Consider the following 12,437-nt stretch of genomic DNA (forward strand, 5'->3'; position numbering starts at 1 on the left):
TATGGCTTGTACGGAGTAGTTGAATGGGGGTCATGCAGAAGGTCGTTACAGCTGCAGCGTCGGGCGAGTGGCTTGTTTTGCAATGCCATTGTTCGATGATGGTGGTGGTGGTGGTGGTGATGCAAGTAGGACATGCTTGCTCTGTGTTTGCAGTTTGAGAGAATGTCTTATTCCCAGGAATTTCCAGCTCGCGATGGTGTCCCCGGTAAGATGCCATCTTGGCCTCAGCTACAGCGGGTGTTTCTTGTCTTTCAAGGCACTTTGGCGGCCCTGGTGCGGGGTAGCCACCACTAAATGCGCTGTAAGGGACTGTAGCTCACCCACTGGCCGACCACTGGACCACTGACTGGACTGGCCCAGCAAGCTCCATCCAGGTGCGGGGGTAAGGAGGGGGAGCTCAAGGTGGGATGCCAGCTCGACAAGAAAAAGTTATTTGCTCGCGCCCTGCCAAAGACATTTTCATCTTCTTCCATTCTCTCCATTCCCTCATCTTCAACGTGTTCACAACTTCCTCAACCCTTCTCTCCCAACATCACAACCACATCCCTCACAATGGCATCGACCAAGGAAGCTGTCCTCACCGACAAGGCCCCCAAGCCCCTCCCCGGCATCTACAGCCAGGCCATCAAGGCCAACGGCATGGTCTTTGTCTCGGGCGCCGTCCCCATGGACCCCGAGACCATGCAGCTGATTCCCGGCGACATTCAGGCTCACACTGCAAGTTCACTGTCCCGAGACCAGAAGGCGTCAATCTAGCTAACACAACCCGACAGCACCAATGCATCAAGAACCTCAAGGCCATCCTCGAGGCCGCCGGCACCACCCTCGAAAAGGTTGTCAAGGTCAACGTCTTCCTCTCCAGCATGGACGACTTTGCCAAGATGAACGAGATCTACATGACCTACTGGGGCGACGTCAAGCCCTGCCGCACGTAAGCTGAGCTCCTGCCATTGACTACTATAAAAGACCTGCTAATGATGCCCGCAGCTGCGTTGCCGTCAAGACGCTGCCCCTCAACACGGATGTTGAGATTGAGTGCACTGCGGTCCTGTAAAATATGAGACAGCATAATCAAAATAAGCTGAGGATTCAAAAGTAAAAGGTTAGAATAGCCACGAACGTGGTCTGAATATATTTTGATAGACACTATCAGCATAAAGCACGTGCGAAGAAGCAGTACTGGCTAGTCTTCTATGCCTAGCAGTGTCAATGCAAACGTTTGTTTATGTCAAAGAACTAAACACGGTCGACAGACCTCTATGTATATTCATCGTGTTTCTTCTACCGAACCATCTCTAATGTTTGTGAATGCTCCCCAACCTCGGGAATCTTATGAGCTCACGAGGACTGTAACAATGAGTGCAACTCAAAAGGCAAACACCATAAAAACAAAATCATTAAGCCTTATCTTGCAGCGAATTCTCCAGCTCCATCAGCTCCTTGAGCCCGTCCACAATCTTCTTGGCCTTGACGCCATCCGGGCGGGGCAGAGGCCGGCGCGAGAAGCCGCCGTAGCCAGCATACTCGTTGAGAGCCACCTTGACGCCGACTACACCCGTCTGGATGGCCGTCCAGTCGCCACGGCCGACAATTGCCTGCAGCCGCACCGCCTCGGGGCTCAGCACGCCCTCATTCTCCGCGACATCAAAAACGCGCACGCACGCGCGGGGCGCGACATTACCCAGCCCGCCAATGACACCGGCGCCGCCGGCCGCCACCGCCGGCAGCGTGAAATCCGCCGAGCCGGAAAAGCACAGAAAATCGTCGCCGGCCGCTTTCGTCGCGGCGGCCACGCGACCCAGCTTGCCCGTGTTGCCGCAGGTAAACTTGCAGCCGGCAATATTGGGGTGCTTGGCGAGCGCGGTCAGCGTGTCCGAGTCAAGGTCGACGCCGGGCGTTGCGCCGGGGTAGTTGTAGATGAGGACCGGGATGGGGCTGGCGTCGGCGACAGCCATGAAGAACTCAAGCACCGTGGACGCGCCGTCAAAGAGGCCGCCGTAGTAGCTCGGCGGCAGGACGAGCGCGTAGTCGCCGCCGGCGGTCGCGGCGTCGGTGCACAGCCGTACGGCCTCGAATGTCGACTGGGCGCCGCAACCGACAATGAGCGGCATGCGCGTGAAGCCCGCGGCGTCGAGGGCCTGCCGGGTTGTCTGCGTCACGGCGTTGCGCTCCGCGTGCAGCAGATGGACGGCCTCGCCGTTGGAGCCCTGAACCGCGATGCCCGCGACGCCCGCTTTGGCCAGGCGCACCGCGTGCCGGCCCGTCGTCTTGGGGTCGAGCTCCTCCGTGTCGGGCTGGAAGAAGGCGACAGTGGGCACGTAGATGCCACGGGTCAGCGGGCGGGCGCTGCCGCCGTTGCCGTTGGTGGAAAATGCCGAGGGCGACATTTGTGTAACCGGTTGTATGTGTTTTCGAGGTTCGATTGGAGTGGGCGCCGATGGAGTGCTATTCGCGATTGCCGGGATGAGGTTGTGTAACGGGCAACGAAGTCTTACAATTGAAAGCGACAAGGAGGTATCACTAAAAGTTGAAATCAGCCTACCATGCAAGGACAAAGGAAGAGAAAGGTATTATCTAGAGAAGGACGTGGGGAGAGAGTGGGAAAGGCTGTCCACGTACTTGCCAAACTAGTTGAACTAAAACCACCTGAACTCCGAGGTGGTGGTGTGTTCTGTCCCAGTAGCCCCCGTTTCGTCCCGCCCAAGACTAAAGGAAATCGACAATAGGATCCCCATCTAATATTTGACCCCGCCCCAGTTGTCTCTTCGCTTCGCCCCCTCACAATTGTGTCTTGGACTAAACAGCTGTTGGGGGCGGCCACGTCCGGCCCCCGGTCACTTTATCCCACTTACAGCGTGTTGGCGCTGCCATTCCCGCCATTGCGATCAACGCTACAGGTGAAAGCAACAGCGATTGAAGGCCATTCACACTTGACTCGAAAAGTTGTGCTCCGCGGGGGGCAGCATCGGAAGCGGCACGAGTCCACTGCCTTCCCGCCCGTGTCTCGAATCTTCTTGCCAATCTCACCCCCCGCAACTGGTTGCTCACTAGTCAGGCCCTCGACCCCCACGCCCGCCCCAGTTGGGGTCGCAGGGAGCTTTTCAGATTGTCTGATTATGACATATGGATATGACTAGCGGTGCGTGGAGGGCAGTTGAGGGGAGGACCATGCCAAGTACTAGTTACAGGGTACATCTTGGGAACAGCCAAAATGCCTTTGAAGTTCTGCATGTCCATGTGTGAGAAAGCACCCATGTCGAACAATATACACAGAACAGTGACCGTCGGTAAGATGGAGCGAGACGATGAGGGGGTCAAGTCTTTCAGCTATTACAAGGAATAGCGCCACCCTCCCACCCAGCCTTTCGGTCGGGGTCTAACTTATTACTCAGTAACTAAACGCTCAGGCTAGCAGGGGCTTAAGAACACCAGCCTGGCGATGGGTGGAGAGACGCACCAAACATTGTCAGATCTGCTCACATGTTTCTAGTGCATGCAGGCAAAGACGCGACGTAACGTTTCGGCACATCCTGGGAAGACATGATGACATGGGCCGTCCTGAAAGTGATTGGGTCGATCACACCTCAGTTATTCGACGGCATCATCTTTCACGTTGTGCATTCCCAATTATGCTTGCTATTCAAAATCAACTCCTTCCCCGCGGTGGCGCACTCCAGGCCCTGTATCACGGGCTGTCACTCCTTGACCCCCATCATCCTTGCACCCCCAACGTTCGTGGGGGACGACTAATCCATTGGTTCAACATCACCAGGCGACACGACGACGTGGCTTCCGGAATGACTGCCAAAAACAACGCGCTCTTTTCTAACGTCTATCAAGTCTATTATTTTCCGCGCCGTTGGCCGCCCTACCAGCCCCGCGCCTTTGTCCAGATGTCCACAATCTCATCCTCCTTACCGGGCTGGTCCTCATCCACCACAAAGTACCAGCCAAAGTGGCTGCTCGTGATGCACGCGTGGTTGGGCCACAACTTCACCTTTTGGCCAACCTCCACCATGTCCGACGGCGGTCCGGCCGAGGCCGCCTTGCGCTTGCCCCTTGCCCACGTCAGGATGCCGTGCTCCTGCGAGAAGCGGCCCACCGTCCACCCCTCGTAGTCCTCCACGTCGCACGCAGGCAGCGACGCGCCCGCCCGTCCCCACGGCGTCAACATGGCCATGCCGTCGTAGGCCTTGCAGAATTCGCGGCCCAATGCCAGCCCGCCCGCGCCGATGAGGGCTTCGGGTGTGCCGCCCTCGCCGCGCCCGGGGTACGTGCTGTGGACTTCGGCGAGTATCGACAGAGCAAGGTCGCCCCAGGACAAGCGCGATGCGGACATGCTGTGCGCCGCGAGCTGCTGCAGATCCAGCGTGGGATAGACACCAGCATGGATTTCCACAACGTGGCCGCTGCTCTTGACCGTATCAAAGAGAGCAGCCAAGCTCTGTACCTCAGTCTGCAGCTCTGGCGCAGACGAAGCCTGCGCATCGTCGTGGCTCAAAAGATTTTGAACAGACAGGGCTGTTGGTGACGCGCCGCCCGAGAGAATGAGTGCCGGCAAGTTCGAGGCGCCCTTCTCAGCTTCACGCTTTTTAATTCTGTCCGCGCCAAGCTTCATAGCGCTAATTTCTGCGCTCATCATCTTGATGGCTGCTGCACGGCTGTCACCACCGTAGGACTGGCCGGCGTGGGAATACAGGCCAGAGAGGATGATGTCGCCCTTGCGGTGCGCAGCCAGGGCTGCATCAGCAATCTCGAGGAAGCGGTCACTGTCAGCGACAACGCCGGCTCGTTTGCCGCCCATGTCAATTTTGATGGAGGCACGAGGTGCGATGCCGCTCGCTTGTCGTAGCTTAGCGGCAACAGCCAGCTGTGCAGGGTCATCGAGGAGAATCGAGACTGAGCCGTCGCCTAGGGCGCTGGCAAGGGCAGAAAGACGGTCGACGGCGTTGGCGGTGATGGGCAGACCGTAGAGAACCTGCGTTGGTCATAAATTAGCGACTGCTCCCCAGTTCGGTTTCTTTTTTTGGGCAACATACATTGACTTGCCGACCTTGCGATTTGTACTCCTTCAGGGCTTGCAACAAGAACTCTCCCTCAGCCAAAGTGGAAATGACAAGGTTCACTGGGAATGAAGCATCATCGCCGACCTGCAGGCGGGTGATTTCCACCGTCTAAGGGAATTTAGCCTAGATTCGCGCGCTGGTGCTGGTAAGCTTGACATACCTTGTGTGTCTTGATGTGTGCTCGCCAGCCCAGATTGAGGCTCTTGCAAGCTTCCAGCATGCGGCCGCAGTTTCGGCGCACCGCAGCGACGTTGATAATGGCCGCAGGCGTAGGCACATTGTGAATCGACTTGCCAACGTACTCGGCGACAAGCGCCTCTCGGGGCGAGGCAGGGTAGTAGGTCAGCGAAGACATTTCTTGACTGTGTTTAGAGGCAGACAGCAAGACAATTGATCGATGAAGGAGAGTTGAGGCGTTTCTCAATGCGTGATTTATACACTGTGTACCGAGTTGGTGTGACGCAGTAAAAAAACAAGGCGTTGAGTAGGAGACAGGTTAGGAAACCCCCACAGACTCTAGTCAATACACGGTTTCCCCCTCGTTGCTGCCCCTCCAAAGACTGCCCCTCACTACGCCCGACCGGGCGTCGCGCCCTCTGAGCCAAATCCAAAGCGGAATATGCGGCATCACGGGGTCCCTCAACTCTATCGCAACTGGATAATCGCCAGCAGCCCACTGGAGCTGACCCCGTCTTCAGCGCTTGGCCAATATTAGCCTCGAGGGCCTTTCTACAGTAGTCTCACTCAGCCGCGATTCTGATTCCTATATATGAGATTTGTCTACTATACTGATGTCAATAACAGATGAAAACAGTTCTAATTAACTTACAATTATAATTAAATAGTTGTCGATCAATGTGGTTATTAGTAATACAATTTAATCAATTACTTTATTTATTTTAGTTATTTTAGTTATTTTCCATCTCTCATTATACATCGGCAGGATGCCGTTCGTCTGTGAACAAAGGAGTCTTTCAGCTCGGGAATCATGATGACCGATGTTGAGCATATGCTTGGCACTGCCAGTGGTGTTTGGCCGTCGTCTGATTCATGCTCTCGCCGAGTGTCATGTTGCCCCGTTCCCAATTCTTCATCTCAATTGCCATGGGCGAATCAATCGCAACGCCGCCAATATCCCCTTGTTGATCTCTGTGCTACCGAGGCAGCCCATCGTCAGCCGCGCAATCTCCCTGCAATCAGCGCTCTTCGCTCGGGGCATGACGAACTGTATCAGGTATATAATCTCATTTTGAGGCAAGTTGCTCTTCAAACGATTTTAGAGCGTTTTCGAAATACTGTTTCGCTTTTTCTTGAAGTCCTAGTAGCTGGGGCCTGGCAGCGGGCGATGACCCATCTACGCCTGCCTGAATCATCCGATCGGTAGAAACCTCGAATGATTTTAAAATCCCATACATAATTGGAACTCCCATAGGCACTTTGCGAAATTTTCCTGCTGAACTCGCAACAGTCGTCATGGCGTGCCCGAGTGAGTCCAAGGCAGCCTGACCATCCTTGAGAATGGGCCCGTCCATTTGTTCAGTCCGGGCGCCTAGCGTCTGAAAACTTGTCTTTGTATTCCGAATTCGAGTTTGAAGAGCTTCTGCTTGAACAGCAATGGGTATGAGACCAAGAGCGCCTCCGCCCCAGTTACTGAGAGTGCTGTCCATACCCTCCACGGCTGATCGAAGGTCCTGAAGAGGAGTGGTGCCGAACAGGCCGGCTTGTGCCTGACCCAGCAGGATATAGATTGTGATTAATAGTGCGTGGAACTTCATAGTCATTGATAAGAGCTCTGTCTTGATGGGAGTTGCGTCGCTTCTTCTCCGTGGCGTAATGCGAAATAGAGTTGTATAGTATAAGATGAGATCAAGGCAGCAGTAATGGGCGGACGTGACCATAACCTAATACTGGGTAGCTAGACCGACGCGTCAATCCAGTACAGGGCTTACAAACTTATACCAATTTTGTCTTACTATTGTTTTACTTCAGCCCGTGTCTCGGTGGCCCTCAATGCATATTGCGAGTCGGCTTCTTGCGAACTATTCGCATACGCCTACGAGGCTCAACATCTTTGTACTGTATCATCGCAACTTTCCCAATTTCAAGCATTGACCAGTAGCACGACCAGATCGTACTGTCAAACTCACTACGGCATCACAAGCGCCATCGCTGTGAACCACAATGAAGAAAGCATTCGGCGCCGCATCGATGTTTACCCGCGACTCATAATGCATTCCTGAGCCAAATCACTGCAAGAGATACAGGTCTAAGTAGACTTTGCACCCATAACAAGCTATCCAGCCCCAGTGCGTCAAACATTGAACATGAAAACTCACCAATTCTAGCGTCGAATCTGCGGGTAGACCCTGTTGAATGCTAGCTTCTCTTAAAATACTGAACAACACAAGGTCAAGGGTTCCCTCCCCTGAGATGTAGAGTGGTTACTTACCCTTCGCGATGGTTTGTCTTAATTCAGATGTACCGAAGGGCGATGCGCAGGGCGATAAAGCTCTGTTGCGAGACATGTTTGAGAAAGCTACCTTACCTGCAGGCCTCTGGCACTTCAGCTGCCCCCTACTATGGAACATGACTTAGGTTATCTCGATCAGAAGAAAACAAGAGTCAATAATCAAGTCATGAGAATGCATTCGTTATCACGAGAGTAGCTCATCGGCTCTTTTGCCATCACTGTTTGCGATATTCGCTCAGCCGCTGCGGCAGTTGGCCTACACGGTCCCGCCGGACCTGCCAAAGACCATGTCAAATGCGAGAGCATCTCAATGGGCGATTTCGAATTGGACAATTTGCTCGAAGAGGTTATTCTTAGAAATGCAAGTCGATCTGACACAGGCTCTGTCTTCAAATCGGACCTAGACTGCGACTCGACTCTTGCTAAAAGTATTATGGCACTCTGCTTCACAATGGCGGACGGGTAGCGACGTGCTTGCCTGCCTCACCGTCGACAGAAAGAGATCCAGGGACACACAGAACTTCTGAAGAGATTTTCCGGAGTACTGCATGGTTGATAGCACTTGCACATATACCAAAGAATACGACACAGCGCAAGGCAAGCCATGCGCAAAGGGGTATGTGGATGGGGGACCTGTTCACGGCCCTACCGTACATTAGCCAGATGTCGATGACCGATGCTGAGAAGTCTCACTACACACAGGCTTCTTGTGATTTTCCCCTTTTGGACTGCTTTACAACTGGCGGTGTATCAACGTTCATCTGCGCCTAATCTTTGAAAGACTGTTCCGACGCGGTGGCCACGGAGCAGCGAATCTGCAACGACCAGCTTATCAACATTCCCGATATGAACTCTGCCGGCTGCGTTTCATAACGAAGTGGGAAATGCGAACTAGATCGCGCAAAGTACGGCACCGCCTACATCACGATGAAAAATAAAAGAATTGAAATTTCTCACCAAGGTGGCAGATTCTTAATCGGCTGAGGCAAAAGAGCGATGCGAGGAAAGCTTGAATGAAGAATGTGCCGAAAGTGCTCTCCTTGATGATATCCTCGCAACGGCCGCCGCTCGTCGGGCGAAGAAGGGGAAGAATTAATAAGGCAGAAGGTAGCCGACATTTACAAGGTGATTGAGGGCTAGATCTTACTGCAAGGGTCACTGTAGATGTAACGTCGGCCACCCCTGAGCCGTCACCCCCCCTAACCGTCAGCCTCAACGCGACACAACCATGCCACTTTAATGCCTTATAACACAACCAAATAATTATAAATTATTATTAGAAAATTAAGTCTTAATAGCCTTATTATCAGACAATTCAAATTCCTCTAAATCAATTATACTAGGCTTATAGGTATTAAGCAGTTATATATTAAGCTAGTAATATGTTATTTCCACGTCTATAACTTTAATAAATAAGTTATTTAGGCTTAGGAGAACCTAAGTACGCTTCTATACTATAGCTTATTTATTTTTCTCTTAAAGCCTAATAAAATTAGTCTCTAAAGTGGCGATAATACTATCTTATACGTTAAATCTCTTCTACACCTTCCTTATAATAAGGCGCGCTGTTAGAGAGTCCTTCTCGCTAGCTAAAAGGTCAGAAAACAACCTCTTTACGTGTTGCCTGTTTAATAGTGTGTTTATATAATTAAGAAGCTACTCTAATTGCGTTTTTAGCGTAATTAGGTGTGGTAGAGGCTCGCAAACTAGTAATAGGCTTATAAGTGGCTTCGTAGCATTCTCTAGCCACAGCCCTAACGCCCTTTAGCCTATAATTATATTTTTTAAAGTTATCCTAAGCTCTTAAGCTTTTATATAACACTTAAGGAATATCTGCTTTCTAATTAGCGCTAAGTCAGAGGCGTAAGGTTAGCGATTAACCTGCTAGTAATAATAGGTTTTAACTAGGCTAAAAACAGCTATATTAAGAGGTTAAAGGACGTAGGAGCTGTGGGTAGGTAAGAAAAGGATAAAGATATTATTAATATAACATTTATATAGAAATTTAGTTATATAATAACTTCTATAACTATTAATAACTAATAACTAGTAGGAAGGTTTCTTTATTACTGTCTCTAAAATAAAGATCGTCTTAAGCTAGTAGATAGTAATAGTATTATTCGTCTAGCCTTTATTAGAAGCATTAAAGTTCCACTTATTAAAAGGCTTTAAGTTACTAGGAAACTACTACTATTATATAGTCTTTCCCTAGAAGATAACTAGTAGGTTAAGCTTCTAGCTAGTAGCTAAGATACACTTAAAGATTATACTCTAATAACATAGCCTAGATTATTTCTTAATAGCTATCTTCTTTATAGCTAACCCTAGTATAAGGCTATTATCTCCTTAGCCTATATAAGGCCTATCTCGTCTATATTATATTATTACGCTAGTTAGATATCTTTAATAGTAGGAATAATAAGAAGGCGAAAGAATTTCTTAATAGTGTCAGTTAAGGCTCTATTAACTCTCTTTAGATCGATTCTCTTACCTCTTAAGGTCTTAACCTCTAGGTTATAGCGTAAAAAGCCTTCTAACTAGTTCCTACTAATTAGTTCTTTATCGCCTCTAGATTAAGTAATCTTACCTACTATCTCTCTAACTTATATGTGTGTTAGAGGGTTGCCTAGGGCGTCTTATATGAGGATCTAGTGGCAGAGATGCCTTTCCTAAGCCTTCAAAAGGCGTTAACGAGGCTTAAAGGCCTCCTCTCGGTCGGTATAGCTATTAACACGACTAGATAGCGTTATCTAAGGAATTCCCTATCACTTTACGCTTATAGAGATACTAACGCCACTATAAACGTCTTATAGGGCATTATTTAGGCTTTCCTAGGTATAATTACTCATAGCAATTAAATAACACTAAAATTAATAGAGAATAAATATTATTATACGAGAAAACACGGTTACTAAAAGGTGGTTATGGTGATAGAGTGGGTGCGTTAAGGCTGACGGTCAGGGGGGGTGACGGCTCAGGGGTGGCCGACGTTAAAATCTACTAACAACGGTAGCACCAAACTCAACTAGCCTATGCCGCCTGCTCTCTACCACTAACTTAATATCTAGATATTACTTAACAACTTAATAATAGGTATATTAAAGTATATTTCTTCTTTTTAATAAATTGAATTAAGAATCTAAAAAGGATTTTTAAATTACGAGAATCATAAAGGATAGTAGTTAGTAAATAAATATTAGTAGATAATTTATTAACACGAACGTTATTATATATAACTATATTTAACAGTTTCTATTAAAGAGATATTAGGTTCTCTTACTAAAAAGCATTTTATTAGTCATCCTACTCTTAAGATAGGTATAATTAAAAATAATGTTCCTCTTTGAATGATTTGTCGAACGCTTGCTGGGTAGCGTAGCGGCCTAGTCGTTGCTCGTGCCTAAATCGAAAACACCAATCTACCGTGTAATTATATTCAGGTATGAAAAACTTCGATGTAGTATGGTGCAATCACGTCCACCGTGAATGGCGTTGATTCCAAACTTGCCGAGGCGCGGGATTCCTAGTCAGGAAGGCCTACCTAGTCACCCATACCAGCTCAGCCGGGCACAATTGCCCAACCAAGGCGCCGATCATAAACGCCGGTCGCCCTATTTCGTGCCGCCTGTTTGCTTTCCCCCTCTGCTTTCATGAACATGCAACAAACAACGACAATCTTTTTTTGAAGAAGAAACAAAAAATGTCGCAAAAGCTGCATCCCATCCATCCGTCGCAGGAAAACCGATTGAACGCCGAGTACAAGGCCTTTTACAATGAAAACGCCATCTCGACGCCCAAGATCCATACGATCCCCATTGGTGTGATCCGCTCCATGGGTCATCGCCCATTTCCTGGCTGCGGCCCTGGTGTTCCGGTGGGCAAGAAGGAGGATATTACAATCACACCAGAATCTGGCCCAGCCAAGGGAGTGGCGATACCGGCCCGCTGCTTTACGCCGCCTGGCTCAGCACCGAACGGGGGATGGCCAGTCCTCGTCTTTTACCACGGCGGCGGCTGGACACTCGGCAGTCTCGAGTCCGAGTCGGATCTCATTACCAACATTTGCGCACGTGCCAAGTGCGTGGTTGTCTCTGTAGATTACAGGCAAGTCATCCCGCAGCCCGAGGAGATTATTTTCGGCAATGCGCGCTAACAAGATGTCATCTGTAGACTGGCTCCGGAGCATGTATTTCCTGCCGCAGTGGACGATGCCTGGGCCGCTCTACTCTGGGTCGTCACGGAAGGCAAAGCCCGGCTCAACATCAATGTGGACAACCTCGCCGTCGGGGGAAGCTCGGCGGGCGCCAACCTCGCCGCCGTCATGGCCCAGCGCGCCGCGAGCAGGGGCGGACCGTCCATCAAGACGCAGCTGCTCAACATTCCCGTCACCGACAACACCCAGACGGTGGAAAACAGCGCATGCTGGCGTGATCTCCAGTATTCGCCCGCGCTCTCTGCAGACTTGATGATGTGGTTCCGCAACAACTACCTGCCCGACAAGCCCGACTGGTCCCATCCTGAGGCGAGCCCGCTGCGCTGGACGGGCGACTGGTCTACGCTGCCGCCTGCCGTCATCGTCGTGGCCGGTCTGGACGTCTTGCGCGACGAGGGCGAGGCCTTTGGCCAGAAGCTGAAGCAGGCCGGTGTGAATGTGCAGGTCACGACGTTCCAGGACCAGCCTCACATCTTCCCAGCCATGGGCGGCGTGCTGGAGGACGCTCGTCGGGCAATCACCATCATGTGCGAGAGTATGCATGATTCGTTTTATAAGAAGAATTCTATTTTTGCTCGATCCAAGATTTAGTTTGCGCAGAATTAGCGACACGAGAAACGCATTACTACACTAGGGGTGTCCGATCTAGGATGACTCTTTGCGAAGCTAGCTACATAAAACAAATTTC

General features: G+C 50.5%; 5 protein-coding genes across 5 annotated transcripts; 2 read left to right on the forward strand and 3 right to left on the reverse strand.

Annotated features, from left to right (window-relative positions):
* Positions 1–552: 552 nt before the first annotated feature.
* Positions 553–1,054, forward strand: LMH87_011154 (uncharacterized protein; the record flags this gene model as incomplete). The annotated part of the gene is made up of 3 exons (XM_056200248.1): positions 553–717; positions 774–931; positions 988–1,054. 3 exons carry the CDS (start codon positions 553–555, stop codon positions 1,052–1,054), a joined length of 390 nt encoding a protein of 129 aa, XP_056052116.1.
* A 343-nt stretch (positions 1,055–1,397) lies between these two features.
* Positions 1,398–2,387, reverse strand: LMH87_011155 (uncharacterized protein; the record flags this gene model as incomplete). Its single annotated transcript, XM_056200249.1, has 1 exon — positions 1,398–2,387. One exon carries the CDS (start codon positions 2,385–2,387, stop codon positions 1,398–1,400), a length of 990 nt encoding a protein of 329 aa, XP_056052117.1.
* A 1,481-nt stretch (positions 2,388–3,868) lies between these two features.
* On the reverse strand, positions 3,869–5,421 carry LMH87_011156 (uncharacterized protein; the record flags this gene model as incomplete). The annotated part of the gene is made up of 3 exons (XM_056200250.1): positions 3,869–4,978; positions 5,040–5,174; positions 5,227–5,421. 3 exons carry the CDS (start codon positions 5,419–5,421, stop codon positions 3,869–3,871), a joined length of 1,440 nt encoding a protein of 479 aa, XP_056052118.1.
* A 735-nt stretch (positions 5,422–6,156) lies between these two features.
* Positions 6,157–6,841, reverse strand: LMH87_011157 (uncharacterized protein; the record flags this gene model as incomplete). The annotated part of the gene is made up of 3 exons (XM_056200251.1): positions 6,157–6,220; positions 6,293–6,328; positions 6,480–6,841. 3 exons carry the CDS (start codon positions 6,839–6,841, stop codon positions 6,157–6,159), a joined length of 462 nt encoding a protein of 153 aa, XP_056052119.1.
* Positions 6,842–11,236: 4,395 nt separating this feature from the next.
* Positions 11,237–12,340, forward strand: LMH87_011158 (uncharacterized protein; the record flags this gene model as incomplete). The annotated part of the gene is made up of 2 exons (XM_056200252.1): positions 11,237–11,640; positions 11,707–12,340. The coding sequence occupies 2 exons, from the start codon at positions 11,237–11,239 to the stop codon at positions 12,338–12,340; spliced, it is 1,038 nt and encodes a 345-aa protein (XP_056052120.1).
* Positions 12,341–12,437: the final 97 nt, after the last annotated feature.

Source organism: Akanthomyces muscarius, chromosome 4, assembly GCF_028009165.1.
Source record: "Akanthomyces muscarius strain Ve6 chromosome 4, whole genome shotgun sequence".
Lineage (NCBI taxonomy): Eukaryota > Fungi > Ascomycota > Sordariomycetes > Hypocreales > Cordycipitaceae > Akanthomyces > Akanthomyces muscarius.